This window comes from Cynocephalus volans, chromosome 3, assembly GCF_027409185.1.
Source record: "Cynocephalus volans isolate mCynVol1 chromosome 3, mCynVol1.pri, whole genome shotgun sequence".
Classification (NCBI taxonomy): Eukaryota; Metazoa; Chordata; class Mammalia; order Dermoptera; family Cynocephalidae; genus Cynocephalus; species Cynocephalus volans.
In genome coordinates this window covers 151,430,577-151,455,044 of record NC_084462.1, presented here as the reverse complement: position 1 = coordinate 151,455,044, position 24,468 = coordinate 151,430,577, and the positions used below count along the sequence as shown (strand labels likewise).

The window sequence follows — 24,468 nt, the reverse complement described above, 5'->3', positions numbered from 1 at the left end:
AGCCCCCCTCAGCCTGGCCTGGACGAGGCAATGCCAGGAAGCGGCCCGGGAAGCAGCCCAGCTGATGTATGGTGGCTGTGCCACAGCAGGGAGGAAACTACTATGTGTCTGGAGCCACTGTGGTCGGGAGGGGTGTGTGTTACTGCGGCTTATCCTGATTCTTATGATCAATTTAGCAACACGTCCATCATCCTGTGGAGAGTCCTCACCCAAGTATGCAGTGCGTGGGAGCATCAAATGAGCAAGTATCAGGACTGCCCTGGACTTGCAGACAGGCCTGGTTGGGGGTGCTGCCTACAGGATCACTGACCATTAGCTAGAGTCAATGCTTTGAATAGGAGGACACAGGCCAAAGGGCTTCCTCAGAGTGCACCTTAAGGGAAAAGGGTGATGCGGAGCCAGAAAGGGTGCTGGGCTACATCTATGTGGAAAGGGTGCCGGGACGCATCTGTGAGGAGAGGGTGCCGGGATGCATCTGTGAGGAGAGGGCGCTGGGCTGCATCTGTGGGGAGAGGGCACTGGGCTGCATCTGTGGGGAGAGGGCACTGGGCTGCATCTGTGGGGAGAGGGCGCTGGGCTGCATCTGTGGGGAGAGGGCGCTGGGCTGCATCTGTGGGGAGAGGGCGCTGGGCTGCATCTGTGAGGAGAGGGCGCTGGGCTGCACCTGTGGGGAGAGGTACCTGGGCTGCATCTGTGAGGAGAGGGCGCCGGGCTGCATCTGTGAGGAGAGGGCGCCGGGCTGCATCTGTGAGGAGAGGGCGCTGGGCTGTATCTGTGGGGAGAGGGTGGTGGGCTGAGAGGGAGCTGGGCTGCATCTGTGGGGAGAGGGCACTGGGCTGCATCTGTGGGGAGAGGTAGCTGGGCTGCATCTGTGGGGAGAGGTAGCTGGGCTGCATCTGTGAGGAGAGGGCGCTGGGCTGCATGTACGGGGAGAGGGCGCTGGGCTGCACCTGTGAGGAGAGGAAGCTGGGCGGCACCTGTGGGAAGAGGGCACTGGGTGGCACCTGTGAGGAGAGGGAGCTGGGTGGCATCTGTGAGGAGAGGGCGCTGGGCTGCACCTGTGAGGAGAGGGAGCTGGGCGGCACCTGTGGGAAGAGGGCACTGGGTGGCACCTGTGAGGAGAGGGAGCTGGGCAGCACCTGTGGGAAGAGGGCACTGGGTGGCACCTGTGGGGAGAGGGCACTGGGCAGCACCTGTGGGAAGAGGGCACTGGGTGGCACCTGTGAGGAGAGGGCACTGGGCGGCATCTGTGGGGAGAGGGCGCTGGGCTGCATCTGTGGGGAGAGTGAGATGGGCGGCGTCTGTGGGGAGAGGGCGCTGGGCGGCACCTGTGAGGAGAGGGCGCTGGGCGGCACCTGTGAGGAGAGTGAGATGGGCGGCGTCTGTGGGGAGAGGGCGCTGGGCTGCACCTGTGGGGAGAGGGCGCTGGGCTGCATCTGTGAGGAGAGGGCGCTGGGCTGCATCTGTGGGGAGAGGTAGCTGGGCTGCACCTGTGAGGAGAGGGGGCTGGGCGGCACCTGTGAGGAGAGGGCGCTGGGCGGCACCTGTGGGGAGAGGGCGCTGGGCGGCACCTTTGGGAAGAGGGCGATGGGCGGCACCTGTGGGGACAGGGCGCTGGGCGGCACCTGTGAGGAGAGGTAGCTGGGCGGCACCTGTGGGGAGAGGGCGCTGGGCGGCACCTGTGAGGAGAGGGCGCTGGGCGGCACCTGTGGGGACAGGGCGCTGGGCGGCACCTGTGAGGAGAGGGAGCTGGGCGGCACCTGTGAGGAGAGGGCGCTGGGCGGCACCTGTGGGGACAGGGCGCTGGGCGGCACCTGTGAGGAGAGGGAGCTGGGCGGCACCTGTGAGGAGAGGGCGCTGGGCAGTATCTGTGAGGAGAGGGCGCTGGGCGGCACCTGTGAGGAGAGGGCGATGGGCGGCACCTGTGGGGACAGGGCGCTGGGCTGCATCTATGGGGAGAGGGCGCTGGGCTGCATCTATGGGGAGAGGGCGCTGGGCGGCATCTGTGGGGAGAGGGCGCTTGGCGGCACCTGTAGGGAGAGGGAGCTCGGCAGCACCTGTGGGGAGAGGGCGCTGGGCGGCACCTGTGGGGAGAGGGCGCTGGGCTGCATGTACGGGGAGAGGGAGCTGGGCTGCATCTGTGAGGAGAGGGTGCTGGGCTGCATCTGTGAGGAGAGGGTGCTGGGCTGCATCTGTGGGGAGAGGGCGCTCGGCTGCATCTATGGGGAGAGGGCGCTGGGCTGCATCTATGGGGAGAGGGCGCTCGGCTGCATCTATGGGGAGAGGGCGCTGGGCTGCATCTATGGGGAAAGGGCGCTGGGCTGCATCTATGGGGAGAGGGCGCTGGGCTGCATGTACGGGGAAAGGGTGCCGGGCTGCATGTACGGGGAAAGGGTGCCGGGCAGCATCTGTGAGGCTGGGGGTGGCACAGAAGAGGAGATGAACTGGCCGCACGCTCTGCCTAGATCTGAGAAGAAACAAGAGATACCTGTGTCACATACTAGCAGAGGCATTTAGTAAGATCAGGCAGGTATACAGCCAAGGTCATGGTCCTTCTCCTTATCAATTCGTTAAAGTCACACACAGGGTAGAGTGATCCAGGCTCTAGAGTTGAGGGTTTCATTTGGTGGCACTGCATGAAAAGATCACGTTTCACCTGTCCCCACCTGTATAGTGGAAAAAAGCCAAGTGCCACAGACCAGGAGGTCAGGGTACCTGGAAGGTTTTCGGCTTCCTTGGTGGGCACACCTGTGGCCTTATGGGTCATTCAGGAACTTGGGAATAAACAAGGCTGGCTGTCTCTGTTTGTTTTTTTTGTTTGTTTGTTTGTTTGTTTTTTCTACAAGGGGGTTGGTGCTGCCAGCTCCCATCCCACCTGAATCCCCTTGGGAACCAGGGGTAAGCACTGGCCAGGGGCTCCCTCCTTGTTCAGAATCATAGGGGGCCTGAAAAAGATGCCTGGCCCCAGCAGCAGTCACCACTCAACATCCTGACTGAAAATGTCCCCAGTCCTCCCCTTCCCACAGAGGCTGTGCAAGGCTCAGGAGTCTCATGGTGCAAGAAAAACCAGGATGGATTTATCTTGAGCTTCTCAACTCTTGGTCCTGCTATCCTTGGAGAAAGCAGAGGAAGGGCAGGTGGGGGCTGCAGGCTCGTCCTCTAGCCGGATGTGAGCTCAGACCTGGCCTCTCCCCATACCAGGCTGGCTCTCTCTGCTGGAGGCAAGGTCAGCCCCAAAACTCCCAGTGGGGTCCTGTAGGAGCAAGCCTTTCTCCGTTCTCTTCCCCAAATCATTCTTTCTTTCTTTTTCCTCTCTGCAAAATAATCTCTTTAGTAAGTCCCTTAACTGCTCAGAGGAAAAACACACTCACAGCTGAATGCAACCCCTGGGGTCAGAGCTGGACAGGAGGGAGAAGCTTGCGGTTCCAGCCCCTCTGGGAAGGCAGTGGGGAGCAGGCAGAGCTGCAGGCCTAAAGTTAGAAAATCTGAGGGTGGCTCCTGGTCTGCCTTTCCCAGCTGTGCAGCCTCCAGCTAGTCACTGACCTCCTGGGTCTGAGTCCACACTTGGGAAATGGGGACAATGACACCTGCATCACTGGGTTTTGGTATTCCATATGACAGGGCCTGTAGACATAGCAGGCAGCATCTGGCACTTGGTAAGTGTGCAATGAACTGGCAGTCTTCTCTTCTAAAGCTGGAGAGAGACTGGGGGTGAGGAAGGACCAGCACTGGATGGGGAGGGGCCTGTGTGACCATGTTCAAGGACTCATACCCTTTCCCAGGAACACTCAGCTGGAGAAAGAGTCAGGGGAGATTATTGCAAGCGGGATTACTTTCTGTTCACCTACAAAGGGCAAGGGGGCAGAGGATGGCAGAAAGAATCTGGAGAAGGTTCTCAGGAAGGTCATTTCCAGGGACAGCTGTGTGTGGAGAGAGGGCAAAATGAAAAGATGCCAGTCACACCAGGAAAATTTAGAGCCCTCAAGCCTGCTGCCAGTCCCCATCCTGAAGTCCTTCTGCTCTGCAAACTACACCAGCAGCCTGAGCCTGAATATGCATCCCACAAAACTGGGGTGCTGACTGCCTGAACCCCACTCGGGGTCTGCTCCCCACCCAAGGCTGCATCCTAGCCTAGGCTCTTGTCATCTGGATTATGGCCAATGCATCTACTCCCCCCAGCCCTGCCCCCAAAGTTCTGCCAGCAACATTCCCTACTTCCCAGTGATGGTTTGGGGGGTGGGGATCAGGGATAGGGGTCCGTGGGGCAGCTGTATGGGGGCGGTAAGAAGGAGAACTACAGAGAGCACACAAACACTGCAGGCAAGGGTCAAAAGTGTCAGCTGTGTCCTCACACAAAATGCAGCACCACCTGGTGGCCACTTCTGGGTTCCCTGCTAGATCTGCCATTAACAGCAACTCAGACTTCCTAGGACCAGAGTAGAGAACCCTGAGGCCAGGGAAAATGACTAAACCTTCTAGGAAATGAAGCCTTTCCATCAGAGGAAGACACCAAAAGAAAGAAGCAACAGCCACCAAGGTTTACCCATTTTTATTTTTTATAAAACAAGCTACAAATACTTTCCCTCCCTCCCTCCCAAAGGAAAACCACACAACACAGCCTACACACATATGTGAAAAAGAAGATGCCCAGGGGAGATCCTGAACTTCTGCAAGGGGCACCTTCTCCATGTGAAGACGCTTCCTCCAGGCCAGAAAATGGGGCCAGGTCTCCCGCAAGGTCCACCCAGCTCCGGCATGCTGAATTTTCCAGTCAAGACTAACGGGAGAAGGCTTCCCTTCTCCCACCTTACCATGTCGGGATGGGGCATCAGTCATCCCTGACACAACCTCTAGGACTTTCTCCAGGACAGCAGCAACTTTCTCTAGCCCAAGACCCATCAGACCATGTGCTGAAAAGGCCATGCTCCTCCCGCTGGGGCAGCACTTACGGTGCCAACACCTCCCAGACCCGAGGTGGATGCGCTTACGGGGACACTAGGATGGAATATGAGATGACGCCAGATTTCCAAGAGCCATCCTATGAGGGTACCAGTGCCGGGCTACCCAACCCCCCATGCTGCCACCGTGGCTGCTTATGGCAAGGGGTGCTAAGTGCCACGCGCTGCCCCATCTGAAGGCCATCTGAATGGGCACATCACCTGGGCAGAGGAAGTTGCGCATCCACCCCGGAGACCTGGCAGCTCTAAAACGTCTGTGGAAAGCTAGGCTTGGATTTCCTTATAGCTGGGTTATCCTCCCTGCCCTTCTGGGGGAGGCAGAAGTAGGAGACCCAAGATCAGGTTTTCTTGTGAAATGAGCCTAATGCCTGGAAGCCCATAAGAAAATTTGAGGGAACAGGAGGAACCTCAGTATAGGGTTTAAAAACACACAATAGAACAACTGTTGAGGCATCAACAAGATGACTGACCCAACTCCTCCCTTGGGCTTGTGATGACCTCCGAGGCCAGCAGTGGGAGACTGAGGACAGCAGAGTTTTGCCCAGCATGAGCCCGGGCTGAGAGAGCTATGAACAGGGGGTCTCCCTGGTGGTGAGAAGTTCTCCTGCTGGCACTGCACTCAGTGTGGGCTTTCTGTCCTCTTCCCTGTACTGCTTAGACATTAAACATCCAGAAGAAAGGCCCTACTGGGTATCTTTTTCTTCTCTTTCCCCTCCCATGCCTTACACAGAGTAGATGCTAAACATGAATGAAAATGTTTAAACGGGCCTAATGCAAATCCCTGTGCTAACTTGTTCCATGGCTCACTAAGACACTGGGCCCCCTGGGGTCTGGGGAGCAGGAACACACGAGCCAGGCGAGAACTGGTGCCTGTGCTGGCTGGATGCTCCTCCCCTCCAGGGGAAGCTCCCCTCTCTCCCCAACCCAACCCCCCTCAAGAGGCCAATGGCCAAGTGACCTGCCAACCTGGACAGCTAATGACACAGGGCAGCACCCGTCTCCCACCAGGAAAGAACCGATGAAGGCTGCAACACAATCGCAGAGCTCTCATCCATATATGCACAGGGATCAGTCTCCAGATGGAATCCCAGTGGACTGGGGGTAGAATCCTGGGTTCTAGAAGCTGGACCATGCGTCCAGAGCACCCACAACCCACAGCAGGGAGCAGGAGGCGAACACACAAACAGCAATGCCAATGCCTGTACAAAAGAACTGTACAATTTACATATATATTTATATACAGTATATAAATCTCTTTCTTCTCAGTCCCAACAACACCCTCTCCTCCCTCCCCCAAAAAACTAAAAGTTGTCAGTAGCAGATCCAAAAACTTACAATGAGTGAATACACAGTCTTTCTTCCCTTTTCTTTTCCCACTGTGTTATGAGATATCGGCGTTTAAAAATGAAATCGGAAACAAAACACGCAAATAACAGTTATTAAAAGTGCAAACATGGTGGGCACCATGTATGTTACATGGGATGTGGCTGGGCAGTGGGCAACGCTGAAGGTTGGGTGTCTGATGGTCCGTCCTGTCTCCCTGGACTCTTCACTTGCCCTTTGATTTTCTGCTCCTTAGACGAGGCGTCCTACTGACGGGGAAAGAGAGTACAAATACAAGTGGGGGTGTAAGCAAGAAGTTACAATTGGGTTTATAAGAAATCCAACTACATATGTCAATTTCCCCACAAGTGCAGCCTCTTCCACCTGCTGGTAGATATGGGCTGGGTGGGGCACAGGTAGATAGACTTGCAGATAAGCGCTTTTTACCAGCCTATCCTTTGCTACTCTGAGGCATCACAACGGCAAGTGAAGTTAGTTTGGCATCCCAGAGGACTTGGCTTTGCCTAGTAGGCACAGGTTGGGGGGTGTGGACTCCGCATAAATCATACTACTCCCAGCCTTTCAACCTGGGTCTACAGCAGAAATGGCAGATGTTTGCTTATAGGTGGAGATGGCAGGATCCTCTTACATGAATCCAATCTTTCTCTTATGTCTTCAGCAAAAAAATTAAGAATGGGAGCCTAAATAACTTGGCTAATCCCTTCATCCCTGCTGCACTATCAAAGCTTCATTAGGGGGTCCATAGAGGAAAGCGGGGAGCCCAGAAAAAAGACAACTTACTGGGTTTGCACCTGCTCGTTTTCCCTGGGGGAAGCTGCCAGGGCTATCACCTGCAACAAATAGGAACATATGACACCCAAGTGGCCTTGACCCAGGGAACTGGTAGAGCTTCTGTACGTGGGTTCCTGTCTCCTCTAAACCCCAGAATGAAGAACGGGCTTGGAAAAGAGCCAGAAGCTGCATGGCCATGCTTCTGGTCCTGTGAGTGTCTGTAGCCCTGTTCTGCCTGGGTGAACCCATTGCTGGCCAACACCTTCAAACCAAGTCCCTTTTCCCTAGGGCCAGGCCACTGCTGGGGTGCCTCTTTGGAATCCTCTCAGCTATTCTCTAAGAAGTGTTTCGGTGCTGATGGACATTTGCATAACCTTCTCGGGTCCTGGTTCTCCAAGTCACAGAATGTCAGAGGTAGAAGGAATCTTAGCCATCATCTGGTCCATCCCCTTGACAAATCTGGAAGCAGAGGCCCAGAGAAGCTGAGTGACTCACACAGGCCCAAGGTTCATTCTGCTAACACACACTCCTCCTCCTAGGGTGCCGAGCAGTTCTGGAGATGGGCCATGCCTGCTCCTGCAGGGCCCATGTCTCCTGAAGGAGGAGCAGGGAACTAGGGACAAACACACCAAAAGCTGGACTGGCTCCATGGGACGTCTGGAAGCTGTGAGACTGTGCCTGCCTCTGAACCTCTCTGGGTCGGTCTCTAGGGTGGGCATGAGGACCACAGCCAGGCAGCCTCTCTCTGCCTCCCTCACAGGGTTGCCTGGAGGACCGACTGAATTCATGGAGGAGGAGGGAGGGCTCTGAGGAGTATAAAGTGCTGTGGAGTCCAAGCCCACCTGTTGGCCATGTGAGCCCACAGCTCGATGCCCCCCTGGTGACGCCAACATTCCCTAAAGCCTGAGAGAGAGAGGTAGAACGCCGGGTGGGGTGGACACGGGGTAGATATAGGTATATCCAGCTTTACAGATGAGGACGAAACTCAGAAGATCGAGTGGCAGGCCCAATGCGGGCAGGTGGAAGCGGCAGAGCCAGGTGCCTGGCTTCAAACCCCAACCTTCCTCTGCTCCCTCCTGTAGCTGCTTCTGTCAGTGGTGAGCAGAAAGATCTATCTACACACGTGAAGGGGAGCCTACAGCGTCCTGCCCAGCAAGCCGAGGCCTGGGGAACAAGATGCGCGGCCAGTGGTGGCCAACACTTGTCACAGAGGCTTACGTGCTGCTCCCGTTACCTGACTTCCTATCCCTGAGTCCTCAGAGCAACTTCACAGGATGGTGATAAAATTACCCCCATTTTATGATGGTGAAACTGAGGCTTGGAGATGCCAAATGACCTGCCCAGGATGGCACAGCTTTCAGATAGTGAAGCAAATCCAGACCTGGCCATCTGCCTCCAGAACTGTGCTCTGACCACCAGGGAGGACGGGGAGAAAGAGCCTGAGCCCAGCACAGGGGCATCCCCAGACAAGCTGAAGGAACAGTTGGCATTTCTGGAAAATGGAGGCACTGGTCCTCACCCAGCCTTCCTTGCAGAATGGTGACAATAATACTGATGAAGGTGCTTTACAAATTGGGAAAGGCCAGTTAAGAAAGAGGCCCCAGCACTCGAATGTCTGGCTTTTTCATGCTATGCAGAGAATTCAGCTCTCCAGTGAGGAGTCTCATTGGTAAAATTAGCTGTGTTCAGGTGGCATTTCCAAAAATTTGGTCCCTCAGACCCAAAACTATACTCATCCCCAAGCTCCACATCCACCCCCGCCCCTACTGCCCCCACAGCATGCAAGCCTCTCTCAGCCCACCAGAGGGCACCACGTGATACCAGCACAGCAGCGCACCGGCTCCGGTCCCTGGAGCGAATACAAACCATCTGTCCACGTGGCTCTTCTGCTGCCCCCAGAGCAGAGGGATGCAGGGGGCTGCCAGTCGGGTCTCCAGCCCGTGGGGGCTCCTCTACTACTACTCCTTTCTTCTGAGCCTTCACTATGCACCAGGTACTGTGCTAAGTTCTTCCCACGCATTATCTTGTGAAATGCTCGCACCAAATCTACGAGGTAGACACTATCATCTCCATTTTGCAGATGAGGAAACGGAGGCTCAGAGAGTTTAGGTAACTTACCACAGATCACAGAGCTAGTAAGTGGCAGAGGTGGGATTAAAAGCCAGGTCCATCTGACTTCAGGGCCTCTGCTCTCACCTACAGCCCCACCTGCACCTAGATCTTGGTCCCCCATGGGTCTCCTAGGCCTCTCCATAGTGGTCCACTCTCCTGTGGGCACCACCTGCCTGGAAACTGTGGGCTTACAGTGGTCCATCCTCAGATTGTGGGTGGTGCCCTGCCCCCAGTAACATCTATTCCTGCCCACTCCACCCCACCCCATTGATTAATCCTACACAGCCTCTTCCCTTTATGTCAACTCTCCACTCTCCCTTACTTCATCACACACACATGCACAGACACATGCAAAGACATGCACACAGACTTATACAAAATGCACGCACACGTATGTACAGATATGCACACATAGATTGCTTAAAGACATATTACAGACATACACGCTTGTGTGCACATGCACACACCAGGCACGCAGAGACACAGACAGGTGTGTGTGCTCGTGCTCACACAGAGAATCAATCATTTACATATACAGACACGTGCACAGACACAGGTGCTCCAGCTGACTTGCAACCAGGCAGTGTGTTCAGGGATCAACAGTAATCCCAAAGCTCTCGTTCTCCCTAGTCAGGAGGGTAGGGAGGGCCAAGAAAGATAACAATGGCATTCCAAAGCACTCTAGGGGCCTCTGTGGGCCAAAGCCATGATGACAGCTTGAAACTGAAACCCATGCCCAGCTGAGTCTGGGTTGAGGAGGAACATCCAGATGACCAGTGCTCCCTAAGCATTCCAGCTCACAGTTTTCCCTGGACACTTCCTTCAGGTCCTGTGCATCAGCTGGGATTGGCAGACACCTGGTGCCCGAGACTTCAGAGGAAGGTTAGGAAGGCACCCTGAGCTCTGCGGACCTAACGTCACCACCCTTGGCCTTCCCTTGGTTCTGTGTGCTGTACAGACCAGAACCACCAGCACGGGAAGGAACCAAGGTCAGGGTGGATGCAGACCTCTGTGATTCCTGCCCCACTCAGCACAGCAGCGCTCCCGGGTGGGTCTGGAGCCCACACTAACAACTGGATGGTTTCCTTCCAATATTGGTCCACTGCCTGTGCTGTGCGAAATGAGCAGATCCCAGCTGTGTCAGAGCATGACACTACCACGGGATCACCCCTCATCCAGTCATTCATTCACTCTTTCACTTGACAAGGACTTAATGAACTAGGTACCACGTACTGTACGAGAGGTTAGGGATTGAGAAGACAGAGTCCATGGCTTCAAGGGGATCAGAAAAGTAAATCACAACACGGTGTGGTAAGGGCTACCGAGAGAGGCAATAATCTTATGAAGAATAGGAATACTGAACTTCTATGGAGTTCTTTCAGTGTCTCAGACACTGTGATAAATGCTTTCACTCACTGTCCCATTTAATCAGCACAACAGCCCTATGAGGCGGACACTACAATTATTCCCATTTTATAGATAAAGAAACTAGAATCACAATGGTTGGCTAATTTGAACTGCATGTGGTAAAAGCTAGTCCATGGCAGAGGCAGGGTTGGGACAATGACATTGTGCTGTGTCCTGGGGTCTCAGAGTAGAGAGAACACAGAGAGGCATCCCCCTCAGACAGGCATCCCAGAGTGAGGAGGTGACTCACCCAGAGTCACACTCGGCCTCAGAACCAGGGCCAGAACCCAGCTATGGGGGTAGGTCCCAAGGCTGGGTTCCCTGTGGCTTCTCATGCCATCTTTGGGTTTACGCTGACAGCAGAGGAACAAGGAAAAAGCCCTTTGTCTTCTTACGCTTCTCATGCCCTCTCCCTAGGTAATCTGGGCTTTTGCAAAGCTTCCATTTCAAATAAGTCAGCATCGCCCAAATCCATATCTTCAGCCCAGACCCTTCACCTGCCCTACAGATCCACTAATGCTTCAGGCACATCCATCTCGACATGTCTGTGCATGTGTCTATGCATGTGTGTGTGTGTAAATGTGTGTGGTCTCCCTGTCCCCCTACACCTGCTCTGCTCTTCCTTCTACACTGCCCATCTCAGTGAACGTGCCACCCTCCAGTTATCCAAACCCACCTTTGTCTCTATGTCCGCTCAGTCACCAACCACCCAGTTCTCTGCATACCCCTGTGTTTTTGTTTCTCATAGCTCGGGCCTCCATCACCTCTCGCCTGGACTACGGCAAGCCTGTGACTGGGTGACTCAGTCTTGCTCATCTCCAGTCCATTTTCCATAATGCAGCCAGAACCATTTTTTAAGCAAAAGTAACCCTACCATTTCTCTGACTGAAACCCTGGAACAGCTTTCCACTGCCTCATAAAGTGTAAACTCTTTCACCTGGATTAAAAGGCTCTCCAACCCTATCTTACTGCCCCCCATCACCTCCTTAAAATATGCACTTCAGCCACAGTAATGTCTTTCAGGTCCCCTGAAACAGGCTAGAACACGCTTCCCTCCCCTGACCTCTCTGCTTGGCCAACTCCTACTCATGCCTCGGGTGTTGGTTTAGACTAGGGATTGGCAAATTGATCTGCAAATGACTAAATAGTAAATATTTTAGACTTGAGGGACCATGTACAGTCCCTGTTGAATACATTTCTTCTTCATAAAAAAAAAAAAAATGACAGCCCTTTGAAGATGCAAAAACCATTCTTAGCTCACAGGCTGTGGACCAGATTGGGAATGTGGGCCACGGTCTGCTGAGCCCCGGCTTAGCTGTCACTTCCTTCACAAACTTTTCCAAGGCCATCTGCTCTTAGTGATCTAGGTGTCCCTACATGTGTCATATAATACTCTGCACTTGCTCTGCTGTGACAGAGGCTATTAGGTGTTCACCAAAATGCATGCTCTCCTCCTCTTCACAGGGTCCCACCCTCCCTACAGTTGGGTATGGGCTAGTGACTGAGTTCCAGACAGTGACATATGAGAAGTCATATGTGTCATTTCCAGGACTGGCCCATAAACTCCCTCTCATGCACTGCTCTGTGTTTACTCCACCTGGTTGCCTAGGAATAGAGATGACCCCCAGGGTGACCTGGGAAGCCACATGATGAAGATGGTAGGGTCACTCTCAGCCTGGATCCCAGAGTGACTACATGGAGCAAGCCCCACCCCTACTCCTTCCCCCACACACATGCATGCGTGCATGCGCATGCACACACACACACACATCACAACCTGGAACCATGCTGAATGGGCAAGACAAAACTTTTCCACTGTGTTGAGTCATGAGACGTGTGGGTCTGCTCATTACTGCAGCCCAGCCTCCCCTAATTCACACGTTCTCACAGCACTTATCACAGTTCGTGTGAGTACTTATTTCATATCCATCTCCTGGCAGACTGCTTAAGGATGGTTGGTTCCACCACCTGCTTGGCATCTGGTGTGCAGCACAGCACACTCCCAGTCAACAGTTGTTGAATAAATGACTACCTGGGATCTCACTTGTTGGGAAAGCACTCGGCCCCTGGGCCTGGGTGGGGCAAGTACCGAAAGGCCAGAGGCACAGGGCGGAGCACTCACCTTCTTTGCTAACACCCAGGCAGCCCTTCAGCTCGGGCAGTGAGATGACCTTGTCCTTGTTCAGGTCACAGTAGTCGGTGAACCGCCGGGCACACTTCTTGGGCTTGGCTTTCTTCTTCACGTAGCGCTTGAAGGGCTTCATCTCCCGCTTGTTAATGTCGCTGCTGCCGTTGCTGTCCAGCTGGCTGAAGTACCAGTGCACCACTCTCTCCTCCAGGGTGTGGCTGGGGTCTGGCTCTGAGAACCTGGGTCACGAACAGATACCCCCACCCCAGAGAACAACACTCAGGATCCTGCAGGAACCATCAGCCCCACCACGATTCTCTGCCAGATGGCCAGATGCCAGGGAACTCATGCGGCTGCCAATGGTCAGGAGAAATGGCTCCTCCAAATCCAAGGCCTCCCGGAGCTGCCCAGCCTACAGAAGCATCAGACCATCCCTTCCAACATGAGTCTCAAGATTGGACAATTCTTTTCTCAGGGCTCCCCAAGTGGTGATCCTCCTTACTGGAACCTGCCTCACCCTCTGCTATAGCTGGGAATGTTCTTGTACAAAGGAGGCGCTGGAGACACACTGGCCGGGTTTGATTCGCCTGAGTAAACCACAGCTGGAATCCCAATTGTCCTTCTCCTGGCCTATGCTCACTGCCAGACAAGCTGCCGTTCACACATAACCATGCATGCACACATGGACATGACTGTGGGAAAGGGTGCTCTCAGTTCCCACCACATCCAGGGTGACACAGGTCCTGGGAGGGCATCCACAGAGGAGGGCTACCCCAGCCTCAAGCTGCTCACTGTCTCTGTGAGACAGAGCCAAAACATGAAAACAGGCAGTGACAATTAAATGTGAAGTGTGACATCCCCACAGTCCATTACTGTTGGGTACCAAGTGCAGTAGGAATTAAGAAAAAAAGGCAATTGAGAAGAAATAAGCAGAGATTCTGAAACTGCAAATTCCAACCTACTAGGGGCAAGTCTCCAGCCTGAGGTTTTCAGTCCAGAGGTCTGGGGTGGGCCCAGAAACCACATGTTAACCAGCACCCCCAGGCGATTCTGCTAAGAAACACTGGACTAAAGTCACCCAGAACATTCCCTGGTGTCCAGAGGCACAGTAGTGGCCATGTCTAGCACAGCCCACATATCTGTGGTGACCGTAAGTTGTAAGACCAATGTCTACCTGTGTAACTAACTGCATGCAATGGCCGGCCTGCCCACTCTCTTTATTTCCCATTTTTTGCCAAAACTGAGTTAGGGTGAAAACAAATATTTACAATTTTTAAAGCCCATGATGGGTCTATTCCGGAGAGGATGACTGAGATTCCTGGTCAGAAGAATGGAGCCCCATCAGTCCCGTGACTCCTGTCCCCAGGGCTTTGCACTGAATGAATGTGGTCTAGGCCCTTGTGTTCAAATTCCTGGGCAATGTCCCTTGGGAAGGGGAATAAGGTTGAGGGTGGGCATCCCATACATTCAAAAACTTAGTGTGCAGGGCACTGGGAGAGAGTACGTGACCACCATGGGTCAGGAGCTGGGGCGGAGGAGCTCACTGTCACACAGGGATCCTAGACCAGGAGTTCAGAGCCTGCCAGCACATTCTGAAACTGTACCTGGTAAGAAAAAGATTCAAGGCACTTGCCAGTGCCCTCTCTCTTCTCTTGGGTTTGCTGAGTTTTCCAGAAGGGAGGGGACCATCTCTGACCCCTCCCCTATGAATAAGCCAGCAAACTCACTCTCCTTCTTACCCCCCAAGTGGCCTCAAAGTTCTGGGAAAAAAAGAAGGTTCATTACAAAAAACAAGCCAGTCATCCCTGCTATATGCCCATTTCCAATTAGGTGGATTTCAGTCTCGGGAGGGTTCCCCTGGGCATCGTGGACTGATTCCAAGAGGGAGCAATTAGTGGATCTGCCAGTAGGGCCTCATCTGGACAGGGTTAGCCCAGGGAGTACCGGGGGGAAGATGTGACGAGCTAAGCAGGGCTGCCCACTGTCTCTGATTCTTTGGGAATCTGCTTTGTCTGTCATGTAAACCAGGCTCGGGAGGTCTCTGAAACAGGCATGAAGTTATTCACTGCAGAGTTCAGATTTTGTTGCTGCCAGTGGGCACGGTATTTTGGCATTTTCAGTCTTCCTCTATCTTACCTGCAACATGCACTCTCAGGACTGCCCCTGCTGCGCACCCCAGGTGGGCAGGCAGAGCATTTTCTGTCGGGCTGCTCAGGGTGCAGGAGGGGAGCACCCTGCCTGCAGCTCCTCCCCAGAACACCAGGAGGACAGCTGCAGAGAGACAGGAGCTGCCCTGAGCAGGGCACTCCCGCTGCTGCCACCAGAGCCTTTCTCAGGTGGTTGGGGGAGGCAGTGGCGCCTTCCCTCAGCCCCTCCCATCAAGGGGCCAGGAGAGCCCCAAGGCGATGGCGGCTCTTCCTTTAACCTTTAGGCTCAGCATAGCGTAATGTCTACCTAGAGGCTGGAATAATAAAGCCTCAGTCGCTGAGACGGGAAGGGATGAGGTCATCCCACCCAGGGGCCTTGCCAGGGAAGGCTCGCTCCCTCCCACCCGTGTTCCTGGGCTCCCTGCGGCCCAGCTTTCAGCGGCTCCACTGATAGAGCTCCCCACCTTCCTCTGGGCTATTTTGCAGCAAGAACTCTAGTGCCACAGAGTGGTCCTCCTCTGGCTCCAGCTCCCTTTCCCCTGCTTCCTATCCGCCTCTCCCTCCCTGCCCCCACGTTCCTGCTCTTTTCACTCCCATCAGGACCTCACAACACAGAGCAGCCACAACTTCCATTGCCACCTTCACCACGGCCGTGCCCCAGGTGAGTGGCTGGGCTGAGACATGCACACACCCTCCTTGGGAGAGGTCCCAGAGCCTGCCACGCAGTGCCTCTGCACTCCCTGTAACACTGCCACAGCCCATAGCTTGCCCTGTGGGGCCTGAGGGTCCTGCCACCGCCCTCCCTTTTTCTCAGCCAGCTTCTGAACTCCTTTGACTCCCAGAAATGCCCCCTAAGTAGCAGAGGCCCAGTTCTACCTGTGAAGCTGTACAGTGCAAGGGTCATATTTTGGAACCCAGAACGTTGGCCAGGTCAAACTCCAAGTGCATTTATAGCAAGAAATTCTTAGCATTGGGTCCATGGGGAATCACAGACCCATCTGAGAAACTAAACAAAGCTATAGACCTTCTCTCTAGAAAAATGCACCACACACAGAAGTCTGCAGATTTTATGGGATTAACAGACTCCCTAATGCCCATCCAAAGTCCATGGACTCAGGTAAAAAGCGCTTAGTCTAGGGGGATGGAGACTCTGGCCATGACCCCAGAAGAATGTTTCTAAGCAGGTACTTCTGGAAGAAGATGGAGTGAGACAAAAGACAATAGTTGGAAGGGGTTTAGGAGTAGTTTCCATATTTATAACAAAACAAAATAGAAAAAAGAAAACTATTGAAGGCATCTGATTGGAAACTCTGTAAATCAAGTTTCTGGCTTGGCAACAGCCTCAAGTTGCAGGTGAGTTGACAGCAGGGTACCTACCATGCTTTATATGAGCTCTGGTTAAGACTGAGATCTATTGGGAGTCCTGGTATAGCCAAACCAGCAGTGAGCACGTGTGAGAGAAAACATGAGAGGCCTCTGTTAACTGAGCAGAGTCTGAGATTTTTCCCGGGAGAGTGCTGGATAGGGGTGGGGCAGGATAGCCTTCCCCAGAGTTTCTCCCACCCCACATTTATACCTGACCTCAAAGCCATACCCCAGTGACCCTTTTAGCTCTTGCAACTTGCACTTCCAGCTCCGGGCTTACACGGGCATCAGACTCACAACTTCTCTCTCACACATATACACATACACACCCACTGGAGATCAGGACTGTAGGATTCAAAGCTGCTCATCAGACAAGGGCTGGGGACCCAAATTAGAAGATGCAATGGCCTCTTACGATGACTGTAACAGCACTGCTGGTCCACTCTATGGACCTCGCCACAGGTGAAGTTCTACTTCTCATGAAAGGGCTCATTGGGTAGGTAGAATATCCAAGTTTCCTTGGAGTTGGTGTGGAAAGACACACCAAAAAGATACCAAATTCCAGATTTTGGAAGACCATGCTTCATACAGCACTGATGCTGCCATGCCTCTGGGCTCTTGTAGTGGTTCTCCTGTCGGCTCCCACCTCCAGGGAAGAGAAAACCCACTGGAGCCGAGTCCCTCCCTGAACTGGCCCCACTGAGCCTTCTCCCAATTTCAGAGGTGAAGGGGCCGCCCATTCCTGCAGCACTTTCAGTTTTGCTTCTGCAGCCTGCACCCCACCAGCCTTGGCTGCAATGCACAGCCAGAGAGCCAGCCCCATTTACCACAAGGAAACCTGCTCTGGCCAAGATCTTGGGCCCAGTTCTGCTGTCCTAAGCAGTTTTAGAGAAGGTAAGGTGGGACGGCCTGGAGGCACCAGCCAAGCCAAGCAGACCAACTGAGCCCTGTCTGGAGTTGGGTCCAGGCTCCACCAGCTGTGCGGGTAGGGCTGGGAAATGCCAAGTCAGCCACATTCCAGCCTCTTCCTTGCAAAGCCATCAACAGGCAACCACGCTGGGCAGGAAGGATGAAGCCACAATACAGCCGGTCTCTCCTTGGGGACCACAGGAAGGGCCAGGAGGTTCACACAGCCCATCCCACCTCCCTTAAAAGTTGACCTTCCTTGGGGGGTGGAGCAAGGAGAGGGGTCGCCTGCCCTAGAAGCCCCTTCCAGCTGGGATCTCAGAAATCTTCCTCTAGGACTGAAAATGCTAATGAGTGCCATGGGAAGGCAGATCTAAGGGGAGTGCTGCCTCCCGGAGCCCAAGTGGGAGGAACCAAGGGGACAACTCAATCATCCAGCAAATGTCCATTGAGAGCAGCTGTTATCCTAACATATTTGCAGGGCGCCCCCTCCCATGTACTGGCTACAGATGTTTCCACAGATACCTCCTTCTACTTTCTGCTTTGCCTATTTTTAGACTTGGGCAGCACTGCTTTTTTGCCACTACATCAGGCTAGAGGCCAGAGAAGGGGTAGACAACTCTCTCTCTTCTACTCCCTGCAACTAAGTCTTGAAACCCTATAGGTTTCACTACAGAAGCTTCAGTAAATCATCCCTCCCTTCCCCCACAGTCCAAGCACTCATCACCCTTCACAATGACAGCTGCCTTGTCCCCTCCAATCCCACTTTCACAGCACCATCAGGATGATTCCCCAAAAACTGTGGCTCCCTGCTGCCCTCCGCATAACTCCCACATCCCAGCCTCACCTCCTGCAGGTCTACACCCTGCCTCCCAAACTTTAACCAGACAACTTCTTACAATCCCTTCCACATGCCCCACCTCCTTGACACCCCACTCCCCAGATGTCCCCACTGCTGGGCTGCTGTCTGGGTCAGGGATTTTTCCCAGCTGTAAGTGAAGATGTGGCCCAAGTGTCAGCTCCTATGTAAAGCCTCCCTCACAACAGCACTTTATCAGCCTCCATTACCACACTGACTCTGTAGTGCAGTTATATGGTTACATATCTCTCCTCCAGGCCAGGGACTGTGCCCTTTTCCTCAGATGTCTCCAGAACCCAGCATGGAGCTTACACCAGGGGCATGCTGAGATGTGAGAGTTGATGCCAAGCCAAAATCTCCATGCCTGACAGTTGGTGGGCTGGGTGGTGGTGGGCAGGGGGGGACACCTTCTTTTCTGCACTGCCCAGACATCCTCCCATTTCCTTCTTCCCACTGTCCCCAAGGGGGACTGTTTCCCACTGGCCTCAGAAGGTGTCCGGCTTTAATTGCCAGACTCTGAGAGGATGTAGGAGGGATTGGATATGGCTTCCTTAACCTCGTGCCTGCAACCACAACTCTGCCTGAATTCCAAAGCCAAGGCCAATACTTAGGAGGCCTGGATTTCCTAATTCTCTTCATCAGCCCTGTTCCAGATGTGCTATCCAATCTCTAGCTGCCCCGTGTCTCTGTTCCTCCATCGTAGAAGAGGAGTGACTGCCCAGGGTCTGTCCACACAGTGCTCCAAGTCCCTCGGGCCTGGCCAGGGTGCTGTAGGACTCTGTTACAAAAAAGCACCACAGTGAACTTGACGGCTAGATACAGCCCTATATTTAGTCTTGCAATAGTCAGTAGACCCTCTGGTGTGTGCCAGATAAACAGACCTTATCAAGACATCCCTCTGCATATCATATTAGAGATCCATCCATCTATCCACCCATCCTCCTAGCTGTTTATTCACTTGACACATATTATTGAGCACCTACTATGTGCCAGGCAGTTTTCTAAGTTCTGGGAATACCGCAGTAAAGAAGACAGAAAATTCTCCTTCTCTCATAGAATTAAATTCTTGTTGGGTGGGGTGAGACAGGCAGCACAGAAGGAAGCCAGCGAAATATCAGAGTGAGTGATCAGCTGCTTGGCTGAGATAAAAAGCGGTGCTGTGGCAGAGGCTGAATGGGCAGCTGCTTTAGGCTGGGTGGTCTCTGAGAAGGTGACATTTAAATGAACAAGCAGGGGCCAGCCATAGAAGATGGGGAATTACATTCTAGGCTGAAGGAGCAGCTGGCTTGGAGTTCCTGGGACAGGCACGAGCTCGACCTGGAACATAACAGTGGGAGGGAAAGGAGTATGCAAGGAGGGCGAGAGGCCCTCCAGGCCGCGCTGCAGGCCCAGTGCAGCTAAGAGTCAGCGCTGTGCTAAATATAATCAGAAGACCTGGGAGGGCTTTACACCAGTGAAACTGGTAACCCCCTCCAGCTACCTCGCTGTACACGTGCTGCTCTCTCTCTTTCTTTCCCCTTCCCCCTATCCCCTTTCTTGATTTCTAAACTATTTCTCGGTCCATCTTGACAGTCTTTTGATTAAAAGTTCAGCCTCTAGGTAACATAACTACCAAAAGTAGTCCAAACCTTTCATTCCCATCAAAACCAAGTATGGTAAGGCTAATATGAGCTCAAAATAAAAAGCACATTTTGGAAAGAATATTTTTAAAAAACTTTTCCCAGCTCTAAATTATACCTAAAAGAGAAGATTAAAAAAAAAAAAAAAAAAAAAAAAAAAAAGGTCCCTTTCTTAAGGACACACTGATATTAAAAACATTATAAACATCCTAGTTTTTATTGTCTGTAAAAATCCTTCAACCTGTGATTTGAAGGGAGGGCACCAACCCTAACCTCCCGCAGGAGCAGGGCTCAGCTGTGCTCTCCCTGCCTGTGGCCAGCACCATGCGGTGCTCAAGGCTGCGGCTCCAGTGGAAGCAAGTGGCTGGAGCTTGAAGTCTTGGGTCCTTCAAGGCCGGAGGCAGAACTGCCAGGCAAGTCAGGGCCAGCAGCCTTCAGGGGATTAAGGAGGGAAGCACCCAGACCAGGAATTTTTAAGCCCATTCCTCCTCCTTTTTCCTTTTTTCCCTCTCTTCTAATAAACATAAATATCTCATGCGTGTTTTTGCATGAAGCATCAGGCATTTTTCCATATTATAAGCATAAACAACATAAAGCCATACACTACTGAATGTGCCTTTTCGAAACTCACCCCATCCCCTCTTGGAAATGTGCATGCAGTCCTAGATACTGAATTGCTGAGCACGGCGGGCTGCCTCAAGCAGTTCCCATCTGTGGGCCTGTCAGACACTGTCTCCATCTTTCTCAGATGTAGTGCTGTGCTCCTCCTGGACGAGGCCTGGCCTCCATCCCCAGGGTGAGCAGAAACAGAGCTGCAGCCAGAAACCAGCCTCCGAGCACACAGGACCTTCTGGTGCTAAGAGCAAGCGCCCCAGACAAGCAGTTTCCAAAAGTGGCTTCTACAGCACTCGCCTTTTTTCTTTATTTGCCCTTTCCTTTCTTTTTTTTAATTTTATATCATTGTGATAAGAACACTTAACATGAGATCTACTCTCAAATTTTTCAATGTATAATACAGCACTGATGACTACAAGGACAACACTGTACCACAGGTGCCCAGAACTTCATCTTGCTTGACTGACACTTGATGCCCCTTGGTAGCAACTCCCTGCTTCCCTCTCCCCAGCCCCTGGCAACCACCATTCTGCTCTCTGCTCCTATGACTTTTACCATTTCAGATTCCTCATGAAAGTGGAATCATCCAGTGTTTGTCTTTCTGCAACTGGCTTATTTCACTTAGCATAATGTCCTCAATATGACAGGTTTTCCTTCTTTTTTTAAGACTGATTAACATTCCACTGTATGCATATACCACACTTTATCTAATCACCCATCGATAGACATTTAGGTTGTTTCCTCATCTTGGCTATTGTGTGCACCTACTCTGATAGGAAATAAAATCGGGTCCTCAACACCTGCTACCAGCCCAGCAATGACCACTGAGTAGCTGCAGGAAGTGCCCCGGGCTCTCCCGAGCTGGTACGGTGAGGGGGCTTCAGGCCTCAGCCGTGCCTGCCTGATTCATTCAACCAGCCCAGCGATGACCACCAAGCCACTTCAGGAAGTACCCTAGACTCTCCCAAGCAGGTGTGGTGGTGGGCGAGGGCTTTTCCACACCCCCCTGACATCTGCAACCGGCCTGGCAATGACCAAGCCACTGCTGGAAGCCCCCCAGTCTCCCCTGTGGGAATGAGGGAGGTACCACAGGCCTCAGTTCTGCCTCTCTTCCTCCCTCCTTCTTCCATCCCATTTCCTTCCCCTTTCCCCTCTCCCTCTCCCTCCCAACTGTCCATGTCCGCAACATCATAGAATGTAAAAATAATAATAATATTAATTTTAAAAGAAAAGAAATAAAATTGGGTTTTCAAGAATGGCTGCCTTTGCCTCAGAGTGCAAAATTCATTGACAGCTACGCTTGGAGTCCTAGACCCCTACCCTAAATACATACCCTGTGGTCCTGCTGATTGCTGAGGTGGCCATGCATGGGCCCTCGTATGGAACCTAGGGTCTGGGCCTGTCCTCCTGGTGGCATTCCTTGCCTTCCTGACAACAGCTCTGCCTGCAGGGAGACGTTCGGAGACCAGCTCCCTCTCCTTGGTGAGCCACATAAGCTCAGAGGCAGGCCGCCCATCTCGGCCAAGCACGTGGTACCTTCTGTGTTGCTCTGAGGAGCCTGAACACTCCACACACGCCCCCACCTCCAGCCCCTGCTGTGCCTCCCCTCTGGCTTCATAACTGGAAGTCTTACTTAGCATGTCTCACAGGCCCTTTGCGATCCGGTTCCTGTCCACCTCTTCCATCTCATCATTACCACCTTCTTTTCTGCCATTTCTCCTCCTCCTCCTCTCCTCTCCTCCTAGCCCAACCATACTGAACTACAGACGTGCACTTTCTTGGAGTCTTTTCTTCTTCCTGGAACAGCTTTCTCCCTTTTTTGACTGGCTAAGTCCTATCTATGCTTCAAAACTCAGCTCGGCTATCACCTTCTCCAGGAAGCCTTCTCTGTTCTTCCACCTCTCTCCTAGCACTTACCACACAGTTTGTAAGTATCCGTGGTCTAGTATCCACGCAAGGCTGCATTCTTTGAAGGCAGGGACATACCTTAGATCCCTGGATACCTAGTCCTTAGCCCAGTGCTTGGTATGCTATACGTGCTCAAAAGGTGCTAAGTGGACAGATGGACAGATGCATGCTCCAACTAACTGACCTAATGGGCCCAAACTAGCAAGCACCAGTGATGCTGGTCACCAGGGAGCATGTGCATTTCTGCCCCATGTCAGGACTGCCTCAGCTACCATATAAACTCCTGAATTAAGTTGGATTTGGCTATAAGAATGTCCAATTCCATTGCCAAGAGCTCCGCAGGATTCTCAGGCAGCCAAAAGGCATATGTCTCCTGCCTTCTCAGAAAAGAAGAGAACCACAAAGTACTTTGTACTCCCTCCCTGCCCTCCCTGTTCCTGTCATATGCCCATCACCCTTCCTGCCACTCAGGACTCTTACTCCAACACACCCCCTTCTGAGATTAACAGCTGGAGGTCTCCAAACAGCCCTGGACTTGCCTGTAAACTAAAAGCTAGAGACAAGCAGCTCCCAAAGAATAGGGAAGGTAGACGGAGTGGCAGGAAGATTTTTTGTGGAAGGTGGGACAAAGCCATGGATACATGATTTCAGGAAAAGGATAGACGTCCAGCCCTTTCCGTCCCCAAGCCACCCCACCCCACCCCAGCCTCCTTCAGCATCTGAAAAGTCAAGGGCCCCCCATGTTCCCTACTGGGCCTGAGTCCTGCTCACATTCTCACCTCCCACCTCCAGTGGGTACTGCTGAGTTAATGGCCTGGACCATGTCAGTGGTGAGAGCATCCAGAAGGCTGGTGATAAATTCCATTTTCTTCCCTTCTGGACAGCCTAAAAGATAAAATGAGATTTGAAGGCAGATGCTGGGTAAATAATTAAGTAAACAGCTTCCCCAACTACCATCCTTTCCCAATCCTCCAAAAGTCCTTCTTGGCCAGTCAGATTTTACTTTTAGGATTTTTTCACTGCTCAGATGATTTTTATACACCTCCACAGTTCCTCTACCCACAGCCCACAAGGGACCATCAGACCAAATGCTTTTAATTTTCTTCCATTCCACAGATTTTTGCTGAGTACCAACTTAGATGCTACAATAAATGCTAAGGATACAATAGTGAGCAACACGCAGGGTCCCTTTCTTCCTGAAATTCACAGTATACTGAGAAACTCCAACTAATGGCTAGGCGGTCATCCCAGAGTGTGAAAAACGCTACCCTAGGGTAAGAACCCAGTGCTGTGGGAGCACAAGGAAGCAGAGAGCTCACAATGGCCAAAGTTGACTTCAGTGGACCTACCACTTTATCTATCCAAGAACCCCCTCTCTGAGGCATCCCCTTCACTCTCTCCTCTCTCCAAATCCTCCAGGTCTCAAGCTGAACACTACATTCTCAGAGAAGCCATGGGATCCAAAGCAGGTTGTCCCTGTCATCCTCACAGTGCCTTGCTCTTTTCCTTCAGAGTACCTGTCACGACTATTTACATATGCATGCATTCATCCATTTGTATACAATCTGTCTCCTCCACTCTGGAAGCTTCATGCCAATTTTGATCACTAGATCATAGCCAGTGCCTGGCACAAAGTAGAATCTCAATTCACATTTGTTGAGAGAATGGCTGAAAGGAGGTACTCTGGCCTCCACAACTCCATTCTTGTGGCAGGGTGATTTCTACAAACCTCACAAGGAAAACCCCTGCATTTCAGGACTCTCTGCTTTCAGTTTGTTTTACTTCAGAGTCCTGATGGGCCGTGGGAAGGTGTCCCTACTTCCCACCAGCACTGATCCGACCTTGTGCTGAGTAAAGACTATAGAATTCCAAACCACTGACATTTAGTAACCTCATTGTGACTCGCAGGCAGAAATTGCCATAAATAAGGGGAACCCAGCACAGCAGTTTGAGGTCCTGGGCCCCTACCTGCATGTCTCATGCCACACCCCATGGCCATCCTGTGTCACCAGAGATCATTGTGAAAATACTCTGCAGGGCAGGCAATTCGCACTGCTCGCAGCCCTCAGGACAGCCACTCCCCGTAAACTATCTTCTCTTCTTGGCCCTCAAAAAACTGGTCCACAGCCCCAAAAACACTGTTCCAATCACCCTCAGATAAAGAAGGAACTGTAGAATTGAAGGGACAGGATTTTAAACCAGTGGGTACATTTTAAAGACAAAGACACAAGAGACAAAGAGGCAAAGGAAGAGAAGCCATGTGCTCAGGAGCACAGGACTAATTAGGGACAGATCTCAGACTGGGAGGTAGATTCCACAGCTCCTGGCT

General features: G+C 52.7%; 2 protein-coding genes across 3 annotated transcripts in view; both read right to left on the bottom strand.

Annotated features, from left to right (window-relative positions):
- Positions 1–374: 374 nt before the first annotated feature.
- LOC134372769 (uncharacterized) lies at positions 375–2,111 on the bottom strand. The gene is made up of 2 exons (XM_063090142.1): positions 2,031–2,111; positions 375–1,949 (listed from the first exon to the last, which is right to left on the bottom strand). The coding sequence occupies exons 1-2, from the start codon at positions 2,109–2,111 to the stop codon at positions 375–377; spliced, it is 1,656 nt and encodes a 551-aa protein (XP_062946212.1).
- Positions 2,112–6,280: 4,169 nt separating this feature from the next.
- SMOC1 (SPARC related modular calcium binding 1) overlaps positions 6,281–24,468 on the bottom strand; it is a 137,576-nt gene continuing 119,388 nt past the window's right edge. The window contains exons 10-13 of one of the 2 annotated variants that reach the window (XM_063090929.1): positions 22,919–23,024; positions 12,715–12,959; positions 7,083–7,132; positions 6,513–6,550 (exon numbers count right to left, since the gene is read on the bottom strand). In XM_063090929.1, the coding sequence (XP_062946999.1) occupies positions 6,548–6,550; positions 7,083–7,132; positions 12,715–12,959; positions 22,919–23,024 (404 nt within the window). In that variant the 3' untranslated portion in view covers positions 6,513–6,547. Of the gene's footprint in view, positions 6,551–7,082; positions 7,133–12,714; positions 12,960–22,918; positions 23,025–24,468 lie in introns of both variants that reach the window. The other variant, XM_063090930.1, reaches the window with a different exon arrangement.

Excerpts from the sequence above, each read along its gene's own strand:
- LOC134372769 (XM_063090142.1), bottom strand. The coding sequence starts at position 2,111 with ATGCAGCCCAGCGCCCTCTCCCCACAGGTGCCGCCCAGCGCCCTCTCC. Across the intron at positions 1,950-2,030 it reads CGAGCTCCCTCTCCCTACAG|ATGCAGCCCAGCGCCCTGTC; the intron begins GTGCCGCCAAGC and ends CTCTCCCCATAG.